We start from the raw sequence: 14,846 nt of genomic DNA, 5'->3' as shown, positions 1-14,846 counted from the left end.
CATTCAATGCGAACTGTGTACATTTAAAGCAGTTCTTAAAGACAGTCGCTACTCCACCTCCACGCCCCGTTGTTCTCGGCGTAGACAGATAGGTAAAGTCAACCGGCAGAAGTTCAGCGAAGGCATTAGATTCACCAACACCGATCCACGTCTCCGTTTCGCAGAAGAAATCCAGTCCGTGAGACACAATAAAATCCTTTAAAACGAAGGTCTTGTTCACCAGCGATCTGGCGTTTACCAGCGCTATCCTGGCTGGAGCCACAGGACAGCGCCACAGGTGACTTTACTCTCCAGGTGACTTTACTCTCCAGGTGAGACTTTACTCTCCAGGTGACTTTACTCTCCAGGTGAGACTTTAGTCTCCAGGTGACTTTACTCTCCAGGTGAGACTTTACTCTCCAGGTGAGACTTTAGTCTCCAGGTGACTTTACTCTCCAGGTGAGACTTTACTCTCCAGGTGAGACTTTAGTCTCCAGGTGACTTTACTCTCCAGGTGAGACTTTAGTCTCCAGGTGAGACTTTACTCTCCAGGTGACTTTACTCTCCAGGTGAGACTTTAGTCTCCAGGTGAGACTTTAGTCTCCAGGTGACTTTACTCTCCAGGTGACTTTACTCTCCAGGTGAGACTCTGGTCTCCAGGTGAGACTTTACTCTCCAGGTGACTTTACTCTCCAGGTGAGACTTTAGTCTCCAGGTGAGACTTTAGTCTCCAGGTGACTTTACTCTCCAGGTGACTTTACTCTCCAGGTGAGACTCTGGTCTCCAGGTGAGACTTTAGTCTCCAGGTGACTTTACTCTCCAGGTGAGCCTTTGGTCTCCAGGTGAGACTTTAGTCTCCAGGTGAGACTTTACTCTCCAGGTGACTTTACTCTCCAGGTGAGACTTTAGTCCTTTAGTCTCCAGGTGACTTTACTCTCCAGGTGACTTTACTCTCCAGGTGAGACTCTAGTCTCCAGGTGAGACTCTAGTCTCCAGGTGAGACTTTAGTCTCCAGGTGACTTTACTCTCCAGGTGAGCCTTTGGTCTCCAGGTGAGACTTTAGTCTCCAGGTGACTTTACTCTCCAGGTGAGAATTTGGTCTCCAGGTGAGACTTTACTCTCCAGGTGACTTTACTCTCCAGGTGAGACTTTAGTCTCCAGGTGAGACTTTGGTCTCCAGGTGAGACTTTAGTCTCCAGGTGAGACTTTAGTCTCCAGGTGAGAATCTAGTCTCCAGGTGACTTTACTCTCCAGGTGAGACTTTAGTCTCCAGGTGACTTTAGTCTCCAGGTGACTTTAGTCTCCAGGTGACTTTGGTCTCCAGGTGAGAACAGTGATATTTTGATGTATTTTCACAGGCCAGATGTTAAAGGTGAATAAATCAGCTGTTCAGTTGTGTCTCTTCTTCTCGCTCGGTTTGGTTTCAGATGTGGATCAATTCTTCGTCTGTCTGGTTCCGGGTCGCTTCCATTGTAATGAATGATTAATGTTTTATACATGCAGGAACTGATCTGGAACATGTTTTCTATGTTACAGCGATGTTCAGTTAAGACATGATATTTTTGGACTTGATTGTGGTGGTGAACTCTGGACAGTGGAGAGGTTCCACCATGAACGTCTTAAAAGAGGATAAATGAACCAAAGCGTTGAACCTGCAGCTCCATAGGGAAGCTGCTGGCGTCAGCTCCTAGAACCGTTCTGTTTCTGCTGGGGTGGCTCCTAGAACCATCCCAGGTTCTCTTTCTGCTGGCACCAGCTCCTAGAACCATCTCAGGTTCTGTTTTTGCTGGGTTGGCTCCTACAACCGTCTCAGGTTCTGTTTCTGCCAGGTTGGCTCCTAGAACCATGTCAGGTTCTGTTACTGCCAGGTTGGCTCCTAGAACCATGTCAGGTTCTGTTTCTGCCTGGTTGGCTCCTAGAACCATGTCAGGTTCTGTTTCTGCCTGGTTGGCTCCTAGAACCATGTCAGGTTCTGTTTCTGCTCCCAGGTTCAGCCTTCTCTCCTCCCTCAAGGTCAACCACAGTTTTTCGAGCTTTTATTATTCAGTAATGTTCTCGCTTCGTTCTGTTGAGGGGAACGTCGTCTGGTGAGAGACCGAGGATATCTGATGCTAATGTTAATGCTAATGCTAATGACATCAACATGAACCTCCAGTTTCTCCAGTCAAACAAACCTTCATCTGATATTTGGGCTTTTAAACTGGAAGATGACAGTTTTACCAAAAAGATGTGATCTTAATTGTAAAGTTCCATTATTGCACCGGGAACCTTTATTTCAATTCAATTCAGTTTTATTTGTAAAGCGCTAAATCACATCAACAAACATCTCAGAGCCTCTTACAATGATCGAGAACAACAGAACCCAACTAAACCTTCCAGAGCAGCAGGTGTAACAAGCAACAGTGGAAACCAGGAAAAACTCCCTCTCAGGAAGAACAGTTCATAAGAAGTCCCTCTTCAGGAAGAAAGCGTGGGGCGGACCCTAGACTCTGGAAGGGGGGCCATCCGCCTTGACCGGTTGGGGGGAGAAGTACATGGGATAGGACAGGGAGAGAGAGGAATAGAAGAGGGGGAGAGAGAGTGGCAGACAGGCCAGAGAAGTACAAATACTAAGAAAAGTCTATGATGAGCGTTGGTCTGATGATGAACCAATCTCAGTCTGGAGTTTAAGGGCCGTGCCGTTGCGGTGGGGTCCCGGTGCTGTGGTGGGGTCGGGTAGTAGGACCGTGGTAACTCCACTCTGGGAGTCTTGGGTCTGATCCCCTGGATCCTGCTCCCCTCCTGTCAGGGAGAAAAACAGACGGCGGCAGTGTCTGGTGGCTCCAGTAATGTTGTTACACAGAGAGAAAGAAAGAAAGACAAGAAACAGAAGCTCCAAATGTAGAGTTCCTCCCTTTAACGGGAGAGAGGAAATCCCCTCAGCAGTCTAGGCCTAGAGCAGCTCAACTTAGTGCTCCTATTTTATTCCTAATGAGAAGCTTCATCAAAGAGGAAGGTTTTTAGTCTCCTCTTAAATAAACTAATGGTGTGGGCCCTTCGGACCGAGGCTGCTAGTTGATTCCAGAGTAAAGGAGCCATATGGCTGAAACTCCTGCCTCCTGGTTTACTTTGAAGGACTTTAGGGATTACCAACAGTCCTGCATCCTCAGAGCCAAGGGCTCGTGGAGGGTGAGACACTTCTAGAAGTTTCTCCATATAGGACGGAGCCTGGTGATGAAGAGTTTTATATGTGATCAGAAGGTTGTTGAATTCTATTCTAGATTTGATGTGAAGCCAGTGTAAGGATGCTAAGACTGGGGAGATGTGCTCTCTTCTTCCAGTTCTGGTTAGTAAACCTGCAGCAGCGTTCTGCACTAGCTGGAAGATCCTAACAGAGGTGTTTGGACAGCCTGACATTAGGGAGTTACTATCATCTCATCTTGAAGTCACAAAGGCAGGAAGCATTTTTTCTGCATCTTTGAAGGACTAGAAGTTTCTCATTTTTGCAATATTCCTTAGATGGAAGAAGGCTGTCCTGGAGACATGTTAACATGGGACATAAAGGACAGATCCTGATCAATAATAACACCCAGGTTCCCAATATCACTGTTAGAGGTTAAGGTAATATTATCTAAGGTAATCAGACTATCTGAAAAGTAATCCCTGAGCTTTTTAGGACCTAGGATTAGAACCTCAGTCTTGGATGTGTTGAGCATTAAGAAGTTGATAGACATCCAGGACTTAACGTCCCTGAGGCAGGACTCTAGTTTAACAAGTTGGTCGGCCTGATTGGCTTTAACTGATAAATATAGCTGAGTATCATCTGCATAACAATGAAAGTTAATGTTGTGTTTCCTAATAATATTTCCGAGTGGTAACATATAGAGATTAAACAATATGGGTCCGAGGACGGAGCCTTGTGGTACTCCACACAGGACCCGTTCATGTATTGAAGATTTGTTATTTACATGAACAAATTGAAACCGGTCAGATAAATATGATTTAAACCAGTTTAAGGCGAAGTTTTTAATGCCAACGGCATCTTCTAATCTCCTTAAGAGTATATTATGATGGACAGAGTCAAATGCGGCACTAAGGTCCAGAAGAAGTAAAGCAGATAGAAGACCTCTATCCGAGGCAATTAGAAGGTCATTAGTAACTTTTAGCAGTGCAGTCTCTGTACTGTGGTTCATTCTGAAGCCGGACTGAAGGTCCTCTAACAGATTATTCTCCTGCAGATAATCCTGGAGTTGTTTAGCGACTACTTTCTCCAGAACCTTTGACAGGAAAGGAAGGTTGGAGATGGGCCTGTAGTTTGAGAGAAGGCTTGTGTCTAAGTTTGGCTTCTTAATGAGAGGTTTAATAACTGCTAGTTTAAAGGATTGTGGCACATAGCCTATTGTTAGAGACTGGTTAATAATTGCGAGTATAGAATTATTAATTAGTGGCAGTGCCTCTTTCAGAATTCTAGTAGGAATTGGGTCCAACAGGCTAGTAGTTGGTTTAGCAGAAGAAATAAGGGAATTTAGTTGGACTAGTTGTATTTGCTGAAAGCATTCCAGATGACTGTTAGGTTTAACCAGTTCCTCTGTTATGGGGCTAACGGACGGTAGGGTTTGATGAATGTTATCCTTAAGCCTTGTCATTTTATTTTGAAAGAACTTCATGAAGTCCTCACTACATATATTGATAGGAATGGTGGGCTCGACGCTATTTTGGTTCTTGGTCAGTTTGGCTACAGTACTGAAAAGAAACCGAGGGTTGTTTTTGTTTTCCTCTATAAAGGATGAGTAGTAATTAGTTCTACTTCTACTCAGAGCTTTCTTATAAGTTTTGAAGCTATCCTTCCAGGCTATATAATCTAGGTCTGTTTTTGTTGAACGCCAAGTTCTTTCTAATCTATGGGAGCGTTGTTTAAGCTGGCGGGTTGATGAGTTAAACCATGGGGATGACTTTTCCTGTTTTTTCATTTTCATTTTTTGAGGAGCTATGTCGTCTAGCGTTGTTTTTAGCATATCTGTCAGACTGTTTGTTAGGTATTCAATGTCTGAGCTAGCAACAGTATACGGGTCAGGAAGATTCACTACTGATTCTATAGCAGAGGGAATTCTTTCCTTGAATTTAGTTACTATGTTATCAGAGAGAGACCTGGTTAACACGGCTTTAACCAGAGGGTTAGAACTATTTAGAACAAAGTCAAAGGTTATTAAGAAGTGATCTGACAGGAAATCATTGTGAGGAGAGACGGTCAGATGCTCTATATTCAAACCATAAGATAGAATATGGTCTAGGGTGTGGAGATGTTTATGGGTAGGGCCGTCTACTACCTGAGAGAAACCTAGAGAGTCAAGTGTAGATCTAAAGCTGGCACTGAAACTATCATTTTCTAGGTCAACATGAACATTGAAGTCTCCTACCATGATAACCTTATCTTTAGTCAGGGCTAGATCTGACAACAATTCAGAGAATTCAGTTAGAAAAGTTGAATAAGGTCCAGGAGGACGATAAATGATTACAAATTCTACAGAATTTACTATTTTATTTGACGGGTGTGGCATGGTCATGCTCAGACTCTCAAAAGAACTAAAGTTGGATTTTGGGTTAATATTAATTAGTAACAGAGAGTTCTAGATGGCTGCCTCCACCCTCTTCCACCACTTTCACCAGCTATTTGAGTGTTAATATGACTTGGAGGGGAGGCTTCATTTAGACTAACATACTCATCTTTACGTAGCCAGGTTTCTGTTCATCCAAAGAGATCAATGTTGTGTTCGCTTATCAGATCATTGACTAGAAGAGCTTTGGATGATAAAGATCTAATGTTTAGGAAACCACATTTCATTTGTTTGTCTTGATTTTGTCTAGTTTCACACTTGATACGGATGAAGTTTTTGTAGTCATTAGAAGTTGTTTTCCTAGGTTTAGATAGTTTTATACTTGTGGTGGTCCGAGGGATAGACACAGTCTCTATGGGATGTATAACTAAGTTAGCTATGGTTGGTGACTGCCCAGAGGGAAACTCAGAGAGGCGTGTAGGAACTGCGACTCTGTTGCCTGGTCCCCACTCTGCTACGTCAGGATGGAGGAGCTAAGCTTTTAACTATGTTTCTAGATAAGAGGTACGCTCCATCCAACGTGGGATGGATGCCGTCCCTCCTGATGAGACCAGGCTTGCCCCAGAAGGACTTCCAATTATTAATGAAGCCTACCGAGTTACTGGGACACCACCCTGACAGCCAGGGGTTAAAAGATGAGGTGCAGCTAAACATCTGGTCACTGATGAGGTTTGGGAGGGGCTTTAACTGAGACTCTATGTCGCCTGCTCTGGCCCCGGGAAGGCAGCTAACTTCGGCCGCTGGTTGTCCTAGGTTAACGTGTCTCACTATAGAGGAGCCAATAACCAGCGTGTCCTTCTCAGCCAGCGTGCTGCTGAGTGGGGCAAACATATTGGAGACACTGACGGAGGCCTGCGGGGTGTAGCGGGGGTGTCCGGTAGACTTCTTGCTGCTACGTTTACCCCTGGCAGTCACCCAACCGCCCTGTTCCCCCGGGCTGCTCGGGGGCCACTGAGGGGGGGCTAAAGTTAGCAGCTACCTGCGCTGCGAAGCTAGAACGCTCCGCTCCAGCTAAACCTGGCGGCTGCCTACTAGCTACAGGGCTAGCCCTAAGCTGGACAGAGAGGAGACGTTCCTCAAGCTGACTCAGCCTCGCCTCAAGTGCTACAGTAAAGCTCCAGGTCACAGGTCCCTGAGTCAGTAACTGAGGTGGAGGTGGAGCTAAACATCTGACATTTGGAGCAGGAAAAAATAGGAGGAGAGGAGGGGGAGGCCATGGCTAAACAGGTGCTAATAGGAGCTAAAACAGAGCACAAACAGAGAGAAACTGGAAGGCAATCACCTTTTCGGTTTAGGAATCCGGTTCTTTCCGTCCAGTAGTTGGTTCCTCTAAACGATCCCGACAGGAAGTTGAGGCTGATCATGTCGGATCAGATGAAATCAAACCAGGACATTAGGTGAACTGCTGACCTGTTCTGTTTTCATTTTGTCAGACTCGTGGTCCAGAATCAGAACCAGAACCAGTCAACAACAGAACAGAAAAAAAACACAGAACATGAAGTGTGTTTGGATTTATGTTTGGTCATTAGCATTAAATTACGGTAAGTAATAGATTACTGAAAGTAAGAAATCACTGGAAGTAATTTATCAAAAATTTTAATTGCTAATAGAAGTAAACTATAATTTACTTATTAACAATTCATAAAGTAATTTATTAATTACTTAAAGTTTATCAATTGTTATAAATTGTGGGCGTGGCAGTTGCTTAGCAACCAGATAAGAAGATGTTGCTGAGCCAAAACCTGGTTTCAGAGCTGAGCAGCTCTGTTTACATTTGGCGAGATGGCGCTGTGATAGCGGGGTGCAGCCGTTCGCTAATAAAACGCACCAGTTTGACTTCCTGCCTGAGCAGGTAGCAAGGCAGGAGGGGGCGGAGTCTTCGTACCGGCGGCGTCAGACGGCAGAATGCAGCGGTCTGGCTGCTCCACGTAGTCCTTCTGCGCCAACGAGAGACGCCACTAGTCCAAGTAGCTCAGCCCACTTTGTTTGTTTTGTTATCCAGTGTTTGGAGTTACCGTTAATATTTCCCACTATGGACACAGGTCTGGGTAAAGTTGAGTACATGAGGCCTCATCTTCTGACTGAGAAAAAACCGGTAATGGAGTACGACACCCGATCCTGACTGAGCTGCAGAAGCCTAAAGGCTAGTAGCTGGAGCTACGCTAAAGGCTAGTAGCTGGAGCTAAGCTAAAGGCTAGGCGGTGGAGCTAAGCTAAAGGCTAGGAGGTGGAGCTAAGCTAAAGGCTAGGAGGTGGAGATACAAGTGTGACGAGCTGCTGGCATTGGTGAGGAACCAGAGACTCTACAGGTGGTGAAGAACCAGATACTCTACAAGGAGGAACCAGAGATTCTACAGGGAGGAACCAGAGACTCTAATGTGGGACCAGAGACTCCACAGGTGGTGAAGAACCAGAGACTCTACTGGGAGGAACCAGAGACTCTACAGGGAGGAACCAGAGACTCTACTGGGAGAAACCAGAGATTCTACAGGGAGGAACCAGAGACTCTACAGGAGGTGAAGAACCAGAGACTCTACAGGGAGGAACCAGACACTCTACAGGAGGTGAAGAACCAGGGACTCTACAGGAGGCGAAGAACCAGAGACTCTACAGGAGGTGAAGAACCAGGGACTCTACAGGAGGTGAAGAACCAGGGACTCTACAGGAGGTGAAGAACCAGAGACTCTACAGGAGGTGAAGAACCAGAGACTCTACAGGGAGGAACCAGAGACTCTACAGAAGGTGAAGAACCAGGGACTCTACAGGAGGTGAAGAACCAGAGACTCTACGGGAGGTGAAGAACCAGAGACTCTACAGGAGGTGAAGAACCAGAGACTCTACAGGAGGTGCACTCTCCTTGCTTCACGGAGACGTGGCTCAATAACAACGTGCCTGACTCCTCTGTAAATCTGCTGGGCTTCTCATCTGTGTGTGGGTTGGGGTTAAGCTGGTGACACAGGACAACAACATGGACAAGGAAAGCCGGGTGGACACCATCACAGAAGACATTAATTTCTGCAGGGAAACTGTGATGCCAATGAAGAATGTGCACTGTCACCCCAATAACAGACCCTGGGTTAGCAGCTCCAGGAAGCAGCTCCTCAAGCAGGAAAAGCTGGTAGGGGGACAAGGAGAGGCTCAGGGAGGTCCAGCAGGACCTCAGGGGACACTGAGACAAGCAAAGCTGGATTACAAAAGAAAGGTGGAGCGGAAGCTGCAGCAGAACAGCACCATCGAGGTGTGCAAGGGAACGAGGAACATCACTGGGCCACAGCATGGACTGGTGACGTGGACTGAGCCAACAACTCCAACCAGTTCTTCAACAGGCTTAATGGAGGGTGTGGTGTTCACCCCCACCTCCACCCACCGTGATGTCAGCTGCCACTGATGCTTCTGTAACCCCCCCCCCACACACACACACACACACTTCTACAGAATCCACTCCTGAAGACCGACTTCCACTGTCCTGTACAGTGGACGAGGTCAGGGTGGAACTCAGGAGACGGTGCAGGTAAGACTGCAGGTGGATGGAGTGTGTCCAAGGCTACTGGAAGACAGCAGCTCCACTGGCAGAGCTCCTCCAGTGGATCTTCAAACAGGCAGAGCTGTGGAAGATTTCCTGTCTGGTACCAGTGCCCAAGCTGTGGAAGACTTCCTGTCTGGTACCAGTGCCCAAGGTGTGGAAGACTTCCTGTCTGGTACCAGTGCCCAAGGTGTGGAAGACTTCCTGTCTGGTACCAGTGCCCAAGGCGTGGAAGACTTCCTGTCTGGTACCAGTGCCCAAGCTGTGGAAGACTTCCTGTCTGGTAACAGTGCCCAAGCTGTGGAAGACTTCCTGTCTGGTAACAGTGCCCAAGGTGTGGAAGACTTCCTGTCTGGTACCAGTGCCCAGGTTGTGGAAGACTTCCTGTCTGGTAACAGTGCCCAAGCTGTGGAAGACTTCCTGTCTGGTACCAGTGCCCAAGGTGTGGAAGACTTCCTGTCTGGTACCAGTGCCCAAGTTGTGGTGCCCTGCACAGTTAAGTGACGATAGACCTGTGGCACTAACATCTCACATGACGAAGACACTGGGACGCTTGGTCCTTCGCTTCCTGAGGTCACAGAGGCAAGGGACCCACTCCAGTTTGCTTATCAGGAGGACCTGGGAGGTGAGGATGTGACCCTGTACCTGCTGCACCTGGTCTACACCTGGTCTTCACCCACCTGGAGGAGCCGGGATGTACTGCAGTGGGACCGAGGCTCAGGGAGCTGCAGCAGAAGGACCAAAGAGCCCCATGCGGATCCGGAGCCGCGGGTTGCCTACCCCTTTTCTAGAACCTTTAGAGCCTTGAGAGCCTCTAGAGCAGGGGTCTCCAACCTTTTATTGTCTCTGAGTTGCTTTCGAACGATGTCCCGGAGAGCGTCTGGTGTCCTGTTTGTTTCATTCAGAATACTAATTCCCAGCTAGAACAGGTAGATGTGCTTCTTCTGGATTCACATTCAAATATAATGACACAGAACACCTAACGCCTCCGAGCTGCAGACCCCCCCCCCCCCATACCCACATGTACCGAAGACATGTTGTAACCTGTGTTGAAGCTTTAAATGTGCTGAGGTGTTTTTTTCCTAATGACACACTGTCCTCCCTCAGAGCTCTGTCTGAAGTCTGTCTCTTCCTCCTCGTCTCACCTCTCGGTGTCTCTCTTTCCCCAAGCTTTATATACAATTTCGTACCTGTACCTGTACCTGTACTTGTACTTGTACAATGACAATAAATGTGATTGTGATTCTAATGTCCATATAAGGTTCACCAGCAGGTGGGTTTTGTAAAGTAACTAATGAACAATACTTAAAACGTACACCTATAAATGCATTTTTAATGCTTCAAAATCATGAAACCGGAACTTTACAGGTTGAAAAACTTCAACCCAAACCTCTTGCTCACGGTTCTAACTACGTTTCAGACATTTTCAAGTTATAAAGTTGTAAAACATCAGCAGAATGCTGAATTAGTAACGACGCTCATATGGTGTGAAAACATTTCTGAACAGTGTAATAGTGCAGCCCTCTGAACACACGTTCACCAGCATGTGGTCACGTCCACGTGTCCCAGTCAGTGAGAGGACGGCCACTGCAGCGAACCAACCCGAGCTGGACGCAGCAGTGCTTCTGCTGAGTCATCTAAATGTTCCTCCGTCAGTCTGCTTCTGAACACTGATTTTATTATCTTCATGTCTGAGAAGCTGATTCACACAAACATGTTGACCCAAGTTAAGCTTCCAGTTTCAGTGCAGCCTGGTGAAACCTGGTGAAGCCTGGTGAAGCTCTCTGGAACTGTCTGGCTCCACCAAACTCCAGCTGGGAATACTGCTGGGATCCTAGCCGGACATCACCTTGGAGGATTATGACCTCCGTCTCCGTCTCCGTCTCCGTCTCCACCTCCACCTCCACCTCCACCTCCACCTCCACTGGATCAGCACTAACTAGTTCAGCCGTCTCTCCTGACAGCTCACTGATGATCATCCAGGAAGGGACAATAAATGTCCCACATGGCTCCAGTTTGTCAAAGTTCCAGTGTCTCTCTGACGCCTCCTGTCCCGGCTGGCTTGACAGCAGGTCACATGATCTCTGCTCCTTAACTTAGACTTAAACTTTCTTTATCCTCATTCCAATTCCAAGCAGCTTCAAGCTCCGGTGTTGCTTGGCCTTAGGGTTAGGGTTAGGGTAATGTTTAGGGTAAGGTTTAGGGTAAGGGTTATGGTAAGGTTTAGGGTTGGGGTTGGCGTGAGGGTGAGGGTGAGGGTGAGGGTTAGGGTTAGGGTTAGAGTTAGGGTTAGGGTTAGAGTTAGGGTAAGGGTCTTTGCACCAATGGATTTGACGATTAGAACAACAGGTTGTATAACACGATCAAATCCCAGAAGGTGCAGCAGAAGGACATTGGTGGATGATGCAATAATAATTCAGGATTTTAGGAAAGTCCAGGTCCCCTTTCCAGAGAGCCATAAATCCAGAATGAATCTGGCAAGATGGAAATGTGTAACTGAGGTGTCTTAAAAAAAAAAAAAACGAATGACGATTGTCACTGACCAATCAGCAGATGGCTGCATTGTAGCTCCTCCTCCTGAGACCCTTCCTCAGTGCTAGGTACCTCAATGGAGGGGGGTCGGAAAATGGAACCGGTGGTTACGTTTCCACAACCTTCCTCAATGGAGCCGCACGAAAACCTGTCCCACCCCGCCCCGTTCCATCCCGTCCCACCCCTTCCCATCCCGCTCCATCCCATCGCGCCCAGTCCAACCCCGTCCCGCCCCGTCCCACCCCGTCCCACCCCGGTCTACCCCGGTCTACCCCGGCACAAACAGCTGGAGGGACCAAGGCTAAACTGGTTTAAACCTGACATCCTGCTGGTTTGTTGCCCTGCTGGTTTGTTGTCCTGATGGTTTGTTGTCCTGATGGTTTGTTGCCCTGCTGGTTTGTTGTCCTGATGGTTTGTTGTCCTGATGGTTTGTTGTCCTGATGGTTTGTTGCCCTGCTGGTTTGTTGTCCTGATGGTTTGTTGTCCTGATGGTTTGTTGTCCTGATGGTTTGTGGTCCTGCTGGTTTGTTGTCCTGATGGTTTGTTGCCCTGCTGGTTTGTTGTCCTGATGGTTTGTTGTCCTGATGGTTTGTTGTCCTGATGGTTTGTTGTCCTGCTGGTTTGTTGCCCTGCTGGTTTGTTGTCCTGATGGTTTGTTGTCCTGATGGTTTGTTGTCCTGATGGTTTGTTGCCCTGCTGGTTTGTTGTCCTGATGGTTTGTTGTCCTGATGGTTTGTTGTCCTGATGGTTTGTTGCCCTGCTGGTTTGTTGTCCTGCTGGTTTGTTGCCCTGCTGGTTTGTTGTCCTGCTGGTTTGTTGCCCTGCTGGTTTGTTGCCCTGCTGGTTTGTTGTCCTGCTGGTTTGTTGCCCTGCTGGTTTGTTGTCCTGCTGGTTTGTTGCCCTGCTGGTTTGTTGCCCTGATGGTTTGTTGTCCTGCTGGTTTGTTGCCCTGCTGGTTTGTTGCCCTGCTGGTTTGTTGTCCTGCTGGTTTGTTGCCCTGCAGGCTCAGGAGGAGAGGAACTTCCATGTTTTCTACGAGCTGCTGGCAGGTATGAATCCGTGGGACAAAGAGGAGCTGTACCTGCAGGGGGCCGAGACCTACTACTACCTGAACCAGGTAGGCCACGCCCCAAGCTCCGCCTCCTGCAGGCTTGTGATGACCTGACAGTTTGTGTTTTGGTGGTGCTCCTGCAGGGCGGCGCCTGCGAGCTGAAGGGGAAGCAGGACCAGCAGGACTTCCAGCTGTTGCTGCAGTGCTTCCAGACCATCGGGCTGCAGGCCGAGCAGATCTCCACCGTCTGGAGCATCTTGTCCTCCATCCTGCAGCTGGGCAACATCTGCTTCAGCTCCTACGAGGTGCCTGGGCCAGCACCGGCTGGGGGAATCGTTTCAGAGTCAGTCATTTCAGAGTCAGTCGTTTCAGAGTCAGTCATTTTAGGGTCAGTCATTTTACAGTCAGTCGTTTTAGAGTCAGTCGTTTCAGAGTCAGTCGTTTTGGAGTCAGTCATTTCAGAATCAGTCGTTTCAGAGTCAGTCGTTTGAGAATCAGTCGTCTCAGAGTCAGTCGTTTTAGAGTGAGTCGTTTCAGAGTCAGTCGTTTCGGAGTCAATCGTTTTGGAGTCAGTCATTTCAGAGTCAGTCGTTTCAGAGTCAGTTGTTTCACAGTCAGTCATTTCAGAGTCAGTCCTTTTCGAGTCAGTCGTTTGGGAGTCAGTCGTTTCAGAGCGAGTCGTTCAAGGCTTGTTGACGAGGAGTGGTATCGTTTCAGAGCGAGTTGTTCAAGGCTTGTTGATGAGGAGTGGTGTCGTTTCAGAGTAAGTCGTTTCAGAGTGAGTCGTTCGAGGCTTTGTTGATGAGGACTGCTGTCGTTTCAGAGCAAGTCGTTTGAGACCTTGTTGATGAGGAGTTGTGTCGTTTCAGAGCGAGTCGTTCAAGGCCTTGTTGACGAGGAGTGGTGTCGTTTCAGAGCGAGTCGTTAGAGGCCGTGTTGACGAGGAGTGGTGTCGTTTCAGAGCGAGTCGTTCGAGGCTTGTTGACGAGGACTGGTGTCGTTTCAGAACGAGTCGTTCGAGGCTTGTTGATGAGGAGTGGTGTCGATTCAGGGCGAGTCGTTCGTGGCCTTATTTGATGAGGAGTGGTATCGTTTCAGAGCGAGTCGTTCGAGGCTTGTTGATGAGGAGTGGTATCGTTTCAGAGCGAGTCGTTCGAGGCTTGTTGACGAGGAGTGGTGTCGTTTCAGAGCGAGTCGTTCGAGGCTTGTTGACGAGGACTGATGTCGTTTCAGAGCGAGTCGTTAGAGGCCGTGTTGACGAGGAGTGGTGTCGTTTCAGAGCGAGTCGTTCGAGGCTTGTTGACGAGGACTGGTGTCGTTTCAGAACGAGTCGTTCGAGGCTTGTTGATGAGGAGTGGTGTCGTTTCAGGGCGAGTCGTTCGTGGCCTTATTTGATGAGGAGTGGTATCGTTTCAGAGCGAGTCGTTCGAGGCTTGTTGATGAGGAGTGGTGTCGTTTCAGGGCGAGTCGTTCGTGGCCTTATTTGATGAGGAGTGGTATCGTTTCAGAGCGAGTCGTTCGAGGCTTGTTGATGAGGAGTGGTGTCGTTTCAGAACGAGTCGTTTCAGAGCAAGTCATTTCAAAGCGAGTCATTTCAGGATGAGTCGTTTCAGAGTGAGTCGTTCGAGGCCTTGTTGATGAGGAGTTGTGTCGTTTCAGAGCGAGTCGTTCCAGGCCTTGTTGATGAGGAGTGGTGTCGTTTCAGAGCGAGTCGTTCGAGGCTTGTTGACGAGGACTGGTGTCGTTTCAGAACGAGTCGTTCGAGGCTTGTTGATGAGGAGTGGTGTCGATTCAGGGCGAGTCGTTCGTGGCCTTATTTGATGAGGAGTGGTATCGTTTCAGAGCGAGTCGTTCGAGGCCTTGTTGATGAGGAGTTGTGTCGTTTCAGAGCGAGTCGTTCCAGGCCTTGTTGATGAGGAGTGGTGTCGTTTCAGGGCGAGTCGTTCGTGGCCTTATTTGATGAGGAGTGGTATCGTTTCAGAGCGAGTCGTTCGAGGCTTGTTGATGAGGAGTGGTGTCGTTTCAGAGCGAGTCGTTCAAGGCCTTGTTGACGAGGAGTGGTGTCGTTTCAGAGCGAGTCGTTAGAGGCCGTGTTGACGAGGAGTGGTGTCGTTTCAGAGCGAGTCGTTCGAGGCTTGTTGACGAGGACTGGTGTCGTTTCAGAACGA

At 48.1% G+C, this 14,846-nt stretch overlaps 1 protein-coding gene across 1 annotated transcript in view; it reads left to right on the top strand.

Annotated features, from left to right (window-relative positions):
* The window catches only part of myo15b (myosin XVB), a gene marked incomplete at its 5' end in the record, with an annotated part of 217,000 nt that overhangs the window by 77,427 nt on the left and 124,727 nt on the right, over positions 1–14,846 (top strand). Inside the window, 2 exons of the mRNA XM_080461452.1 lie at positions 12,631–12,744; positions 12,822–12,983. Of these exons, the coding sequence (XP_080317578.1) occupies positions 12,631–12,744; positions 12,822–12,983 (276 nt within the window). The remainder of the gene's footprint in view (positions 1–12,630; positions 12,745–12,821; positions 12,984–14,846) is intronic.

Source organism: Lipophrys pholis, assembly GCF_963383615.2.
Source record: "Lipophrys pholis genome assembly, chromosome: 1".
Classification (NCBI taxonomy): Eukaryota; Metazoa; Chordata; class Actinopteri; order Blenniiformes; family Blenniidae; genus Lipophrys; species Lipophrys pholis.
Note: the sequence above shows the minus strand (reverse complement) of the source record. Positions and strands in the feature narration are given on the sequence as shown.